Source organism: Mchenga conophoros, linkage group LG18 (assembly GCF_057382185.1).
Source record: "Mchenga conophoros isolate Kocher_MC1m ecotype Shallow Benthic linkage group LG18, M_conophoros_male_GT1.1, whole genome shotgun sequence".
NCBI classification, from domain to species: domain Eukaryota; kingdom Metazoa; phylum Chordata; class Actinopteri; order Cichliformes; family Cichlidae; genus Mchenga; species Mchenga conophoros.
Genome location: NC_140543.1, coordinates 14,203,646 through 14,220,649, shown reverse-complemented (window position 1 = coordinate 14,220,649; position 17,004 = coordinate 14,203,646). Strand labels below are relative to the sequence as shown.

General features: G+C 38.0%; 2 protein-coding genes across 2 annotated transcripts; one reads left to right on the top strand and one right to left on the bottom strand.

Moving 5' to 3' along the window:
* Window positions 1-889: 889 nt before the first annotated feature.
* On the top strand, window positions 890-6,581 carry LOC146553395 (tumor necrosis factor receptor superfamily member 5-like). Its single transcript, XM_085253943.1, has 7 exons — window positions 890-1,059; window positions 1,188-1,280; window positions 3,264-3,389; window positions 3,506-3,664; window positions 3,775-3,859; window positions 4,623-4,778; window positions 4,864-6,581. Exons 1-7 carry the CDS (start codon window positions 1,035-1,037, stop codon window positions 4,886-4,888), a joined length of 669 nt encoding a protein of 222 aa, XP_085110069.1. The 5' UTR covers window positions 890-1,034; the 3' UTR covers window positions 4,889-6,581.
* Window positions 6,582-7,885: 1,304 nt separating this feature from the next.
* LOC146553394 (uncharacterized) lies at window positions 7,886-12,594 on the bottom strand. Its single transcript, XM_085253942.1, has 6 exons — window positions 12,196-12,594; window positions 9,440-9,481; window positions 9,088-9,357; window positions 8,748-8,987; window positions 8,337-8,558; window positions 7,886-8,253 (listed from the first exon to the last, which is right to left on the bottom strand). The coding sequence occupies exons 1-5, from the start codon at window positions 12,224-12,226 to the stop codon at window positions 8,338-8,340; spliced, it is 804 nt and encodes a 267-aa protein (XP_085110068.1). The 5' UTR covers window positions 12,227-12,594; the 3' UTR covers window positions 7,886-8,253; window position 8,337.
* Between the last annotated feature and the right edge of the window lie 4,410 nt (window positions 12,595-17,004).

The following is a 17,004-nucleotide window of genomic DNA, read 5'->3' as shown; positions in this document are numbered from 1 at the left end:
AGTTGGTACCACAGACAGCTGGTTTTATTTCATTTCTTGCATCCTCACATTTCCAAGATTCAGTGTAAGTGAAGCACTGCCGTGTTGATCATTATGAGGTCACAAATTATTTGAGTCTACATACAAAGAAGATTAATCAAATGGTAGAGGAGACTGTGAGGATGGAGACAGGGAGACATCAGGATGTCCTGAAAGATAACGTAGCTGTTGAAACTGCTGGTTTTCTCCAATCACTGCTTTGTACTGATGCTGCTTAATAATACCAGTGAAGAGGTGACTGTCAATTCTATATAAAGACACTCACTTGTTTTTTGTTTGTTTGTTTTTACTTGTCTTATCTATTTATACTTGAAGTAATGATAGTACTGAACTGTTTTATACTTCTTGTGCTCTTTTATCCAATCCATCACTGGATTTTCAACTCTTTGCAGTGAATACACCACGACGTCTCATCATCTGGCGATTACGTTTCACCAAACTAATCCCTCTTAAATAATTACTCTTAAAACTTAAATATTATTAATTAATGGTAACCATCTACGTGGCTATAAATTATTTACTTTTTATTTCACAGTGGCAAATACGAATCCAGGTACAGGTTCAAATAAAAATCTCAGCTTCATTATTCATTAGTAAAATCTTCGGCTACGAATACTTCCGCGATCCTCAGTCTGTCTCGTGTTACTCGTAAATATTCATCGGGTTCAGGAGTAAAACAATCGCTGGAATGTGTACAAATTAAACATTAAATCCTACGATTTCCTTCAAACTCTCTCTGTTTTATTGTCTCTGTCTAAACGAAGATGAGCCTTGTAAAAGATAAGTAAAATATCTTCAGTTTGTCGACAAAAGTCACGAGAATCGTCAGTGTGGGATGGACTTTGGCTCTTTGTTCCCCAAGTTTTCTTCCTGTTACGCCCACATCACAACCGAAAGCTTAACGCATTTTAGCTGTTTCTGTTAGATTTGTATAGTACATTAGTGAAATAAAGCCTACAAATGTATTACAGAGCAGCGTGTTAGGATGTGATATCATGCTGTCTGCGTTTCTTATCTTCGGTAAGTACTGCAACATTTTCGTGTATACGACACAGCCTTTAGCTTAAGCTAACCTTTAGCTTAGGTTATAGAGCTAACTGAGCTATTTGTCTGTCCCAGGATATTAATATTCTTGTGTTTTCCTGTAGGATATGCCGCCGTCTTCATGGTGCCCGTGTTATCGTGTCAATCAAAGGAGTATAAAACGAATGGTGAACAGTGCTGCCCGATGTGCAACAAAGGTAGGAAGAAAAGCGATGACTGCAAATGTGCACAACCACATATCGATAAGGGGACATTGATATTTGATCCGTTTTGGTTTCGTCTTTGAAATGACACGATAGACAAAAGTAGACGAAATGCTGTTCACAGGACAGCAAGAGTAATCGATCTGGAGAATCTTGTCTTCGCTGTCGTTCCCCTCGTATGTTTTATTACTCCGACTTCAGCGTTTTCGCTTCATAACTAAAGTGTGCAGTTTACTTTGCGTATACTCAAATGGAGTCGCGTCAACTAGCGCCACCTGTGGCCAAGTGCCATAGCCTACAGCCAGATTAACTTGTGACACACACATCTGCACCACGTCTGAATTTGTTTCATGCACAAAACATTTGTAACTTTCAATTTTGTCTGTTTTTGCATCTTGCAAATAAACCTTTAAACTGAATGAAATTATATTATGTATTTATTTTCAGCCTACAACAGTAGAAAATGCCAGATTACATACTGAAAGTTATAGAAGTCACCACTCGTGATTTTAATTTTATTTACTATAACAAAGAAATACATCTTGGACAAATATATGACACATTAATATTTCACTAGAGTTGTAACATCACATCCTGTAAGCATAGTCTGCCTGTGTTAGGAGGATAGGACCTATCACACATCTGTTATGTAGAACACAACAGATTTAAATCAGATCATTTTAACTTTTTTCTTCTTCTTTTTTTTTGTCTTGTTTTAAGCTTGTTTGCTTTGCAAGGAACTGGACTTAGTTTGCAACTGAACAGCTCCACTCTCCTTTCTCCCCAATCCACTCTACAACAACAGTCTCCTGCTTCCCTTTTGAAAAACTCTTACAGATTCATCCATATCCAATTTTTTTGCTACTGACTTTTCATGGACCAAGATGACCTTTTATGTAACATGGTGTGACAACAGGGGGTTAGGACCTATCACACAGCATTAACTTTCCCTTTGCGGGCTGCTGGAAGCTGGGGTGAAAAGTTTAGTTTTACTAAAATCGCTGAGCTTGACTAAAATAGATGTATTTTTTAGTTGTTAATTATCTGACGAGTCGCTGTGATTTTGATGACAGAGATTTGCTGCTTCATTTTGCTCTGCTCTGCCTACTGAGAAACCTATCAATGGGTCATTTATATACTAACAGTGATTGGATGTTTAGCTGGGGGGGGGGGGGGGGGGGGGTTTCTGCTGAGTTTTGTGTGAGCCTGTGCAAAAAGGGAGCACGAAGGGAAAGAGTGAACAAGAGGTGAAGCCATGACATTTGTGCCTTGTCCAGTGCATTTTTCAGATGCTGTAGTAAATCTTGTCCATATTCAGTTTGTGGGTAATCTGTTTTTTTTCTTTCTCAGTTTCTGAAAGTTTGATTTAATGGGGCAGGACCTTTGTTTAAGCCCCCTCTATTATTAGATATTTTATGTTGCATTCAGGTAATTAATATTGACTTCCTGCATCTCAGTTAAAACATATTTCTTATTTTAAATTTATTATTTTTATTATTGTTTATCACAAGCAGTAAAATGAAGCACAAGTTGCATCACCAGCAATGTGAGACAATATATGTAAAGGCAAGAAGTCGGTAGTGACCAAGAAACCTATGAAGTACATTCCATGGTTCTTAAAACAGTTAAGAAAGATTTACATGTAAATGTGTTAATAATGTCTGTTTAAACATGATTATTTTCATGTTACTTGAAATAAAATATCTCCCTCTGCTGTTACTGCAGCTTCTGCATAAGTGTCCATTTCACACTTTGGAGAGGTCAAGCATGAAAGGGACACAGTGGACCGATGTGTCTGTTACACGTTTTGCTGTGATACTGGATCAGGATACTAGGCCACATTGAATTTGTAGATCTGTAATGTTGTAGCTGCTTGACTTACTGTATATAACACCCAACACTACAACTACACAACTGTAGATTCACTCTGTGTTAAATGCTAAAAGTCTGACATAAATGTTGTGTTCTGTTGAACAGGTACAGTTGTTCAGAGAGACTGCACAGCATATGCAGGAACTCGGTGCCGTTCTTGTGAGATGGGGACCTTTATGAACCAACCCAACGGCCTGTATAACTGTTTCCCCTGCACTGCCTGTGACACAGGTACAGTCAGATGGGAAATCCTCTGTAAATTTTAAATTAAAAAAATAAAGCTTTCATTTAAAAGTAAATTACAGAAACATCATTTTACACTAATGTTCTTTTTTGGGTTTTTTTAGGTCATGGTCTCTTTGTCAAGCAGAACTGTACAGCAACAACTGACACAGTGTGTGACGTTTTAAATGGATATTACTGCAAAGGTTTGACAGACAGTAACAGATGTAGTTTGGCAGAGAAACATTCACAGTGTGAAGCTGGTCAGAGGATAAAAGAACCTGGTAAGAAAGTTTAAAGTCTAAGTCTATTTTTAAGATGAGCTGATAAACTGTGATTTTAAGTTTTGTTTTTTTTTCTGGATTGTGTGTAACAACGAATGTGTTTCTTTCAGGGACCAGCAGAAGTGACACAGTGTGTGAAGACTGTCAGCCAGGCTTTTTTTCCAAGGACGGTGTGAACTGCACAGGTTGGAAAACGTAGGTCATAATTTATATTCAAATCCCTCTAAAGGTGTATTATATATTCAGCTATTGATCATCAATGTCTTAATGGAATCTCCAATATCCTGGGCTGTGTCACATCACATTGCCTGCAGTAATACCAACATAAATCTCCATGTGATTTAGTGTCATACCAGAATATCATTGCTAAAGCAACACCATGTGGCCATGTTCTCTTGTTTGTATATACAGTCATATAATATTATCAATTATTAATTACCAATAATAATGTGGTGTCTCAGTAGCTATGTACTGATGATAATCATGATTTTAATAATATAATATCTATAGTGTGAAAGTCACATAGTGACAAATAATTGTCTAATTATTTGTTTTACACAGTCTTGCTACATTTAGTTTAATTATTTTGCCACAAAGACAAAATAAAGGTTTAAAAAACTTTGACTGTTGACTGTGTTTCTATAGATATTGCAATAATGATTATTTACATGATTGGTGTGAAAATTGAATTATGACATGCCAATAAAATGTTAGTAAAATGATGAGAACTGGGTAATCGCAGATAGAGTACTGGGTAGTTACAGGTAACTAGATATTAAAGTGGAACCAGCTACATTCCAGGACATGTTTGTCCTGCATATCTGAGCCACAGACAGACGACAGGACAGTTAAACAGTTAATATTGATGGTCACATTGTTACAAAGATCTTTACAGTGCAAACACAAATAAACACTGATAATAATGATTTATTTATATTTTATTTCTTTTTTGCCACAGTTGCTCTGAGAGCCAGATTAAAGTTGAAGAAGGAAGCTCAACCAGTGACGTTGTCTGTGGAAGCGCATCAAGACATCGTAATTTTTTTATTTTATCTGTTGTGCTTTTCCTAATAATAGTAATTTGCCTTGTGACAACAGGATTTGTGAAAGCAAGGTAAGTGCCATCTAACCAGTGTCAAATCTGCTCCCTCTGCACAGCACCTACAGTCACTAACATGTTAATAACTCTGTTTTTTCAGGAAACCAGATAAGAGCAGAAAATAATTGCTCGGGGACTGCTGATGATGCCTGAGAAAGCGGACCTCATGTTCACCATCTCTCCTCCATTTTGCTAGCAGGATTGATGTCCTGACATCGATGATAGCTTCACCTGGTTCGGGACTCACTGTCCAACGTGCCACTTACACAGATGTGCACAGCTGTTTAATCAAAGTGATGCTGCAGTCATCTGTTGAGGGTGCTGACCAGCCATCACCAATTTCTCTGCTCGATGCTCGCTCCACAAACCACTTATTCTAAACAATCTCCTCATCAAGGAGTCTCCAGACTTCATGCTGCTGACTGAGACATCGCAGCAGGACATGGATCATGTTTATTTTGAGGAGATCTGCACAGCTGGCATTTCCGTCATTGTAACTGGGTGTCTTTGGGGATGTGGCAGAGGACTTTCTGCTGTGTACCAGCACAGACTCACATGCAGGCTGATGAAGTCAGACTCTATTTCTTCATTTAAGTTACAGATGATTAGGGTCGGTTCTTTGAAAACCTTTTATTGTATTTCAGTCTACCGACCTCCTGGTGTTGCCAGAGCATTTTCAGCTGAATTCGGCGACCTTTCATCATTTATCATTACATTGGGGAAGGTTGTAATACTGAGATATTTTAACCTTCATATCGATGGATCCTGTAACTCAGCTGCTGAGTCTTTGAACTTTAAGCACCATGTTTCTGGCTCCACACATATAAAAGGCCACACGCTGGATCTTGCTTTCTCCCTGGGTTTAAAAACAAACGATGTATGTGTGAAAAATGTACATGTGACAGACCACAGCTGTATATTTTTTAGTCTGTCATTTGTTCTGGATCCTTCACTTCATAAATTGATGATTCAAAGGTGGATTATAAATCACAATCCTGCTGAGAGGGTCCCTGCCTTTTTTGATGCCAACATGACTCATAGTGAAGTTCACACATTTATTTTGTCCTTTAACAATGAATGTAGGTCTACTTTTGACCCACTAAAAGAAAGAATTGTCCAATATTCAAGTTTTTGTACTTGGAAAAATGAACATATTTATTATTTTAGGAGGTATTTGTACAAGTTGGAACATTTGTGGAAGGCGTCCAAGCTCCAGCTTCATGAGTTACATGTTAAAGAATCAGTTTCATCAAAAAATGCCAGAATAGACTATTTTTCACATCTTATTGCTTCAGAAAAGAAAACTCTTAAAGTCTTGTTTGATACAATTAACAATTTTTTCTCTCACAATATTCCTCACGTACCAGTGTTTTTAAAGTCTGAGTGCAGTTTTTGCACTGTTTTATAATTAAGCTAATGATAAACAGGCTTAAGGACAAGTTTGGGATTACTGGTGATTTTTTAATATGGCTCATGTCATATCTATCTGGGAGATCTTTTAGTGTTTTTATGAATTCAGTTATCTCTGAAACAACAGTTGTTCCTTCTGGGATACCTCAGGGGTCTGTTTTGGGTCAGATTCCTTGTTTGCTTCATGTTCTCCCTCTGGACCGAAATATTAGAACTCATTCATGCTGTACAGATTCTGCTAACCGTTTAAAAGAGCTGCAGAACACATTTTTGTTCAAAGCTTGGTATTTTATGTTGTATTATATCTTTATGATATGTTATCCTTTTCTTTCTTGTATAATTGTGAGGCAGTTTATTTGTAAAAAGTTACAAAATGTAAATAAATTTTACTTACTCTCCTCTCTACTACACATGATACTGTGTCCTTGTTTTACAAGAATAATTGAAGAATTGAACTGTAAAGTACTAACATAAGTAAGGTATTAGTTTTCAGACTCCTTCAAATTTACAGTTCAGATTAAAGAAAACTTGTAATGACTTTGTCTAATCCCAAACTTCTTCCTTGCTTTGCTTACTGTGCATTTAAAAATCAGCCTTTATGATGACTTTAGAGGACGTGGAGGTGTCAGTCCATCTGTTTTTTGTTTTTTTTTGTTTGTTTGTTTTTTGCTGTTCTGTTTGTTTTGAAGCCCTGACACAATATACATGATTTCCTGCACATGCCTCACGCTAAGTACATGTATTATACTGTGGAGTCCAAGTGTTCAGAGATATTTATGGTGAACTACATCAAGACTTCACCATTAATTTTAGGTCCTTTTTATTCTTCTCGAGAAAGCACCTCATTGGTCCCGTATTCATTTTACAACAAGACGAGCTCAAATATAAACATAAGAGTCACAAACAACTACAACCACAATTCCATACAAGATGTTCAAAATATAAATAAAAACAATGCAATGATGCTTACCTGTTGCTATGTAACCTGATGAGATGCTAAATGTTCCTCCAGCTGTTTCTGTTTGTTGCTACTTATTTCTTCAGCCTTCTGTTGCGCTAATCGCAATATTTTTCAGAGCTCTTGTTGTCATTGAAATTTTTTTTCTTAAAATATATATAAAATATGGGTTTATGAGATACAAAAATAGTGTATTTAACATTCATAGTTCAAAACAGTAGTCATATAATGTATGAGCACTGTTTCTGAACTATAAAAGCTGAATTTATAACCAAATTAACAGTTTATCTGTGTTCTGTTGCTCCTCGTTGGTCATCACTGCCCTGCCTCTCCTGCTCTTGGCTGTGGGAGCTCTGTCTGGTTCCTCCATCTTCCCCCTGCTGGGGTGGAGGCACAGTTGTGATAGCGATGTGTGGCCTTGGGTTTTCAGCACTCATGGGGGACCCCAGATGGCCGGAGTCTCCTGGTTCTTTCTTCTCTGCCTCTGGCTCTCCCTGTTTTCTCTTTCAGGCACTGCTTATAAGTGTGCTTTGCTACAGATGCAGCAAATGGAGACCAGCATGTCTGCTTGTTTCATCCCCCACCCCACTTCTTTTCTCTTTCTTTCTCTCCCTTTTTTTTGTCTGTTCCTCTTTTTCCTTCTATCTTTTGCCAACCTGGCCTTCTCCTCCTGTCTGCTCCAGCATAATATCCACACAGATAATATAAAAATAATGAATAAATACAATAAAAATATTAATAAAAGGAGCCTACAGAGAGTCCATAGTGCTTCTCTTGGAAAAGCGAATGTGTTTTGCACAACAAAGCAATCAGATCATGATTCTACAAACTACAAGTGTTTCATATGGCAGGTGTTTAAAAAAAATAATGTGCTGATCTGAATTTCCTTTAATACAAATACAACCAATAATTATAAATCATATAACAAACATAAATGCACCTATATTAGCCCAGTTTTTTCATATTTCACAAATGTTTGATTTTTTAGTGTAATCATGAACCTTAAAAAACCCCACATGCATCAATGCAACAGATTAAAAAAAGAAATCACTGAAACACTGAAAATGTTGCAGCTTCAATCCTCTTCCTCGGTCATCTCCATGGATACATCATGTTTGTTACCTGTGGGCAGAGTTAAGAAATCAGGATGGAGAACTGAAGTGGATGATTGGCGTATGTGTTGAAATCTAGATAAGAGAGTGTACCTCATTTCCTGCTGCAGCAGATCAACAGCAGCAGGATGGTAGAGATGAAGTATGGACAGAAAACCAGCAGGTGGCAGAAGAGTCTTAGTACAGACACAGAGGGTGAACGAGGACGAAGAGAGGAAGAGGCCGAAGGCTCAGTATTACCAGAGGGCGAGGGTGAGTGTGAGTGTGAGGGTGAAGGAGTGTACATTATGGTTGTGTGAGGGGGAGGAGGAGGCTCTGCAAGAGACATGATGAAGATGGTTCAGTTTATTATCAGGTCAGCAGTTTAGTTTATGCTTGTGAATGAATGCTTTTCTTATTTTAAGTTTCTCACTTCCTGGAGTAAAGAGAGAGAGGGATTAGTTTTAGATTTTTTTTGCCCCCGACTCTTTATCTTTAAAGCAGGAGTGATGTCGCTGCTCTGACCTTTGACCTTCAGCCTGCTTTGAGGAGACTGATGAATAAGAGTAGAACACGAGTAGAGCCCTTCATCAGACTGCTGCACATTATGGAGAATCCATTTTCCTTCAGGTCCTTCTCCAAGTTTGACTTTACCTCTGAAGAAATAAGATTTTTTTGCTGAACCGTTTCTGGGTTTGCAGAGCAGAGTGACATTACTTCCTGTGTTCACTGGAAGCGCTGGGATCTCCAGGATCAACTGTTTTTCTGACCAGCAGAGACAAACAGAGTCATTTAGAGACAGAGGTCCACAAAGCAGAGTCATACAGAGACAGCAAGACAGATGGGAACAGATCGCTTTCTGTACCTGAAACAGCGATGAAGACTTCATCGCTCTTCTGTCCAGATGAGTTTTCACACCAGAAACTTCCACCAGATGAGACGGAGAGATCCAGAACACAGAAGGAATTATTAAACCTTCTAAAGTCTGCAGCTGTACTACAGCCCTCAGTGGATACTCCTCTGGTCCTCTTTACTCTCCATCCATCAGCTGTCTGACCATCATCGACACAACTCAGGGAGACATAACGGTCTCCTTTGAAGAACTGCTGATGGTTTGGGCTGACATACAGAGAGACTGGAGGACAGACAGAAACACAGACGGACTAAATGTATTTGTATTGTTGGTCGAGTGAATAATTTCACTTCCATAAACTCACCGGCAGAAACAGTCGGTGCAGACAGCAGCAGCACACACACACCTGCAACATGAAGACAGTCAATAAAGGTCAAAGGTCAGAGAGAGATGAGTCTAAGTAAATTTTAGTAGTTATTCAAATTGCTGTGGGTAATAATACAGCTGTGGGATGACTATTCAATTCAGTTACATTTTATTTCTATAATACCAAAACAGTCACCTACTGACAGAGAAAACCCCAACGATCATGGTGAGGTTTTCTTCTCGAGTCATCTTTTATCCCCTCGCTTATTTATTCATTAGTTATTATTACTCTCTGGCTCCTCCACAGCATGTCTTTGGTCCCGTCTCCTTCCCCACACTTGCTCATAGACGGTCATCTGATGTTTTCTCAGTATAATTGAAGAACCTTCATCTTACAATGTAAAGCACCTTGATTCTTGTGTTTTGGAGCTGTATACATTAGATTTTATTGAACTGTATTGACATTTAGTTATAATTTCACAAGAATACACTTTGCTGGCACAGTTAAGCCCTGATAACCTGACTGTTTATGTTGTACACACTTTACTAGTTTGAACTGGACATGATCAGAGAAGCACAGCAGTTTAACAGTAGAATAACAGTTTAATAATTCAGTTAAAACTTGTAAGGAAACAGAAATTAGGGTCAAGCTTTTGCATTAGATGTGGGAGTGATCAATTAAATGTTAAATGTTAAATGTTAAAGTTAAATGTTTTTTAAATCAGATAAAAAATACTCTGCAGGTTAGTGCAGGATAAACAGGTTGTTTGCTGTACTGTGTGATGGGGCACATTGGCTGTGATGCTCATGGTCTAGTATAAAGTTAGTACATATAAACAGTATACTTCCAGTGTAGAGGATGGAAACATCTGCTTTCATCTTGATAAATTTAGTTGTGTAAATCCACAAAGAGCAGTAAACCTCAGAGCAGCAGCAGGTCAGCTGATCACAGCCTGTACATTTATAAAATCTACCGAATTCGCAATAGAAATTACTGTAAGTTATGATTCTTTTCTGCACACTAAGACATTTCAACCGATTTTGGGGATTTCCCACCTGCTGTATCTCACTTTAACCCCTGACGGTACACAATTTCTGTTTAGAGGCAAAGTCACCCTCTACAAAGTAGGAACAGAAAACAGAGCAACTTTTTATTTTCATGTTCACCTTAACTGACTCAAGCTGAGAATATTTATTAGAATTAAAATTTAGACTAAAATAAAGTTTGTATTCCCATCTACTAATATTATTTTATTATTACCTTAACATAGCAAGGTTTGGTTAGCTTTGCAGTGTACTGTGTGTACTTTTTCACTTTTACTTGAGTAAAGAAGTTGAATCAGTACTTCAGCTTTTACTAGAATATTTTTTTAATACCAGTATCTGTACTTCTACTTAAGTACAGAATGTCTCTACTTTTGCCACCTCTGGTCACTTTCATAATCTCAAAAATAGATTCATTTTTACTGACTTTTTTCCTTTTTTAGCAGGGGTGTAATTTCCATGGGGGTTAGGGGGGTTATGACCCCCCCCCCCCCCCCCCCCCCCCAATAATCAGACCCAACCAATATAACACCCCCACAAAAATTATGAATTATCTTGCATAAATAGGCTGTTGATTTTCTTTACTCGTTTCAGGTATTACCAGCAAAATAGTTGTATGTTTAATCATCTAGGAATTTACCCAGATTTATGTTCAGCACAAAGTTGCGCCGATGTTTTTGAGTGTGCACTGTGGTTTCCATTAGCTTCTGTTGTTTGCTAACATCTTTCTTTATTATTTCTTTCAGTTATCTAAAATGTTTCATATCTAGGTTTAATTAACTGTAAAAAGCTTGATGTTAAAAGTCTTCAGAAAGTCCTGACCCTTGTCTTAGATAAGTCAAATCCGAATCACATGTTTTCTGTTTTTTTCCTTAAGGCCAAACTTTCACTTCATTTTTTTCAGACCTTACATCTTTCCTTGTCACTGTAATGACCAAAGTTACAATATTTGTCTTAACAAAAACTGTCTTTCTTCTAACTTCGGTTTAATACTTAACTGAATTCTTACATAATTTTGCTCATACAAATACAACTAAAACAAACACAAACACAACTTTATATATCCCAACAACAAAGTCGTTTCTTTCACCTTCCCATAACATGTGAGTCAGGTAAAGTATGACTTAACACAGCAGCCTAATTGATGACATCACCATGTCACTAGGTGCTCGAAAATTTTATCCATCTATTCATTCTAATCGACTTATCCATTTCAGGGTTGTGGGAGTGCTGGAGCCTATACCAGCCTATACAGGCAATTTAGAATCACCAGTTAACCCCATGCATGCCCTTGGATGGCGTGACAATCTGAAGTACTCGGAGAGAACCCACAAAACATGGAGAACACACAAACTCCACACAGAAAGACCCCGTCAGATGGCTGATTCAAATGCATGACCTTCTTGCTGTGAGGCAACAGTATAACAGTAACAGAAATGTAGAAAATTGAAGATAAAATGTGCCTCTTAAAGTTATAGTGAATGTTAGATGTTTTTCAAAGCAGTATTAACTAAAAACAAACATATTTCTGTCTTTTAGAGACAGAGTGACCCTCAAACTCAAACAGATAGTATGAGAGAGAAGTTCAACTAATCTCAAGGAGACTTTAATCTGTCTCTGAAATTATGTGTTTTCCATTATTCATATGTGCTGGATCTATACTGAATTAATTAATAAATGACTAAGATAGAAGCTCTGTGTTTGACTCACCGAGTAGCAGAGAGACAGATGAAGTTTTCATGGTGTCTTAATGAAGATTTAACTCCACACTGAGCAGATAAACAACTTCAGCTTCCCCACTTCCCTGTTAGCACATCTAGGGATTTACTGGGACTTTTATTTCCTCCTCTCTGTGACCTCAGTATCAGTGCTCCATGTTAAAGGTTCTCTCAGTTCCTTAAATGTCTCAGGAGGACAGCGCTATCCTTTAGAAGTGGGAAGCATCACATTCATCTGTGTTATCATTTCCCCCAGGCTGTCAGATTTATTCTCCTTCCAGTCCAGAGAACAATAGAAGATGATGTGAAACACTGGAGAAATCTTCCACTATCAACCATCAAAATTAAAATCTTTTGTTGGACCATATTAGTCTTGATACAGCCTCTGCTGCCACATTAGATCAATCTCTCTCTTGTTATAGTAGTTGTTGTCAGGCCTATTTACCCCCACCACACTACCTGCCTGTGGCCTGTGCCCCCACCCACCTCGGACTGATTTGGTAGATGGACTGATTCTTACATAGAGTCTGCTCTGAGCACTCAAAGTGCTTTATGCAACCTGCCACATTCACACAAGCATTTTTTCTATGCTTTAAATGCTTTCTAGCTAACATTCACACACATTCATACTCCGACGGATGCATCAGAGAGCAACTTGGGGTTAGTATCTTGTTAGGATATTTGGCATGCAGACTTTAGGAGCCAGCCCGGGGTTTAGTCTGCTAGGGCATAGCCGGCTTCCTGCAGAGCCTGCGGGGTTGTTGCGGGCCCCCTGTAGTTTCTGCACTATTGGTGACCCCCTTCCAGGTCCTCCTGGGGCTCTTGTGCTCTGGGCGACCTATGGAAGTCTGTGGTCTGGGTCTCCTCCGTGCCTGCTTTATGTCCTGGGGAGCAGGGCTGGGGCTTCCCACACCTACCATTAAATACTTGGAGAAACCTTATTAGCACACACTGGTTTGCACATAAGTATTCACACAGCTGTCAAAACAGGTACTTACAAATGCACAGTATCTTGGTCGGCTGCTGCCTGTAAACATGTCATGTGTCATTTATACTGTGTGCTGCTCAGTAACATTTAATATTTATTATTTACTGCTACGTATGCATATGTTGGTTGTCTCTGTGGTTTCCCTGCTGTTTTGGGTTTTTTTTGCTTGTTTTTTTTTCGGTGTTTCTCTCTCTCTCTCTCTCTCTTCTCTATTTTTCTCTCCCTCTTCTTAATTTTCTCCCCAACTTCTCTTTCTCTCTTCTTTCCTTTGTGATTTTGCCTAAATTGCCTGATTTTGTCTATTCGGGCTGTAATAATTCAAAATAAAAAAATGTTTGTAAAAGTCTAATAAAGTACGCATATCAAGTGGACTAGTATAGCAAAAGCAATAATACTCCACTTGGACATTTTGTTTAACCTTCAGACAACAATTCTGATCGCTACACTAGTGATGGGATTTCCGGCTCTTTTTAGAGATCCGGCTCTTTCGGTTCGGCTCACTAAAAAGAGCCGGCTCTTTCGGCTCCGAACCGGCTCTTCAGGTTGTTTTGTTGCTTTAATTAATTTATTATTAACAATAATATAAAATTATGCACAAAAGGAATTACTAACGTAAAAACAAGTGGTTTTATTTATATATGTTTATATATAAATATATGCGGTGGCCCCTAGAGACAAAACACGTACAAACTCCAAAACACATTTCTAGCATGAACTGAACTTCCAAAGCAGAGCTACTAGATCACTTAAATTACACAATTGAAAGCATGTGTGTGTTGTTTGTGTATTTATACACAGGCACTCATATATATTCAAATAATTTAAAAAAAAGTTCATTTACCTGTTATTACCACACACCAAATCCGGTCGTTGGTACTTGCTGGCTTGTGTAGCCACAAGATAACAAAGGCTCAACACTGCGCCCAGCATCCTGGAGCACTTCTGTTGTCTTTTGTACGTGTTTTGAGTTTTTATGTGCTTCTGAGTTTTTATATGCTTCTGAGTTTTTACGTGCTTCGGAGTTTGTACGTGTTTTTACGTGTTTTGGAGTTTTTACGTGTTTTGGAGTTTGTACGTGTTTTTACGTGTTTTGGAGTTTGTACATGCTTCAGAGTTCGTACGTGATTTGAAGTTTGTATGTGCTTTGTCTCTAGGGGCCACCGTAAATATACTTTTATTTATTCACTCCACATAAAATGTAATAAATAAATCATATAATACAAAAATCAACTATTCACATTTCAAGTTTTAACTATTTAAATTTTCAGCTTTTTCCTTTCACAAATTTAAAGTGAAAAGAACACAAAACACTGCAAACCACAACACAATTAAATATAAATTATAATATGAAAACTAAAAGAACATGCATATTCTCTGTCATATGGACCTGCATGAATAAACTTTCTCAATCCTTTATCATCTGCAACTGAAAATAGTTGTGGATGATTACTATACCTTTCTAATGTTGTTGTCCCTGCCTCTCTTTCTCTCTCTCTGGCTCTGTTCCTGTGCTACTGAGTGTAACTACCGCCCCTCCCCCCTCTGCCCAGCGTAAAGCACAAGCCTCGCGTGCAGAGTGAAGCGGAAAAAAAGTGCGAGAGAGAGGCTGAGAGAAAGAAAAAAAAAAAAAAACCCACGTGACGGCTCGCGATAAGGAGCCGGCTCGCGTCGTTCACGTCAAAGAGTCGGCTCTAAGAGCCATTTCGTTCGCGAACGACCCATCACTACGCTACACTGCCGGAGAGGACAGGCAAAAAAGAACAAATAAAAGAAAAAGTAAAAGAAATTAGTCAGCATCAAATGCATTATTATACTTTAACCAGAAAATGTTTTATTCCTTAAAACATAAGCAAATTAATTGTTAAGCTTCAGCAGTTTCCCTTGTATTAAAAATTAGTCAATAATACAACAACTCAAAATTTCAGAGAGTGGATATCCACTGTGGTCGTCTCAGGCACACAAAGCTTCTGCTTACAAGGAGCAACTAACCAGAAAATGAACACGTAATCTTAAAAGAAGAGGAAGTAACATGGCTCATTTCAGACAGAGCTGAGGTCAACACCAATGCCCACCAAAACTGTGAAACAACTGTAGAAGAGATACTTTTCAAGGAAGCATTTAAATCCACTGATTGTTTTTTCATTTGGAATAAAACCTTTCTCTTTGAAGCTTTATTTCAGAATATCAATGAGCAGACCAGATAAACACTAACTTATCTTTTACACAAAACCCCTTAGAGAAATAATCACAAATCACACATTCATTTCCAAAATGCAGAGAGAAGACATGTATCCCCTCAATACATATCTGAGCATTATTTGTCAAGCAGTCACTTAATGCAAACATACCAGCCTTGCGTATAGATTGTTGTTCCTAAATGTCAACGAGCTTAAAGTCTTTGGTGGAAATAAAGAGAGGCTCTCTCAGTAAGAGAAAGAAAGTCAAACAGGAGGATAAACAGGAGAGGACTGAAAAGATGTCGAAGAGTGAGCAGCTCGTTTGGGTGCAGGTCAGCCACAAACACAAAGTATTGGTATTGTTGAAGCTTTCGTTCACTTTTAGTCAATGTGCAAAGTTTTTCATTATAATTTATCTGGATGCTCTCACATAAAGCTATTTAATTCATTTTGAAGGTTTGTGCTCACTTTGCACCATGTTTCTCTTTTAAAGATTTTAATTATTTTGGCCTCGAGTGCTTCAGCTTCCGCTAACATGCACATTAACAGATATGAGAATTTTCTTCTTGCATCTATGTAATGTAGATAAAACCATATATCTTATAATGATGATAATCATAAACGAATGTTCTGTATAACCCTGACGTCTGTGTGGGACACACAGCAGAACACAGAACATTATTTAGCGTCAGCCCTCCGTGTGTTCATGAAGAAGCCGCTCCTCTGCTACGTGTGTGAATGTGAGCAGGTTGTGTGAGGGTACAGGTATGAAACTCAACCCGTCCACCATATTGTTTCACTTCAGCAATAAACACGAGTAAGTTTAGCTGAAGGCTGAACCGCACTACCTCATATCTAATCAATTATCTTTTTACCTGGAACTAATCACAAGCATATAACTTAATATCATCGAGAACCCATCACATAAAACTTTTTAAGTCCATTTCTGTGTCTGTCCTCGATGAAGCACCAACACGATTCCCTCAGTAAGAGCTCTGCTCACGTTTATTCGCTGAGGCTCTAAAACCACACCCACACTGAAGCTACACCTTTAACCTCAGCCGATAACATCAGTCATGTTCACAAAATAGTTACCAATGAAGAAGATGAAGGTCCTTAGGTTGAGCTCCATGCTTCTGTTTCACTGTCAGAGCTCAGAAACTGTCAGGAAACCCGTTCACATCACCTCTGAGTGCAGTTTAAAGCTTCAAATATCTGCAGCATCAGAAATCAGCACCACTCTAACACAGCTTCCTGTGTGACCTCAGTGTGGGTAAAACAACAGGCTCACTCATCACTGCTTTAATAACCTCTGAGAAAAACAAACTGCATTATGTGTTATTTTTAATATTTATTTCTTTAGCACATAAACACTTTTTTACACTGAAACACAAAAAGATTTTCTGCTGCCATCCGTCAACATCTGTGAGGAGAAGACAACAGACCTTTAAATGCTTTGGGTCCATCACAACTTTTAACTTTACAAGACTTTAAATGCTTTACAAGAAACTGAAGTTCATACTGTATGGTTATTGTATTTATGATCACCTGTGTCAGTATGTAGTATAAAGACATTATATGAATGTAAAGTTTCAATACATGAAAATATATCTCATTAATTCATAAATTCAAACCC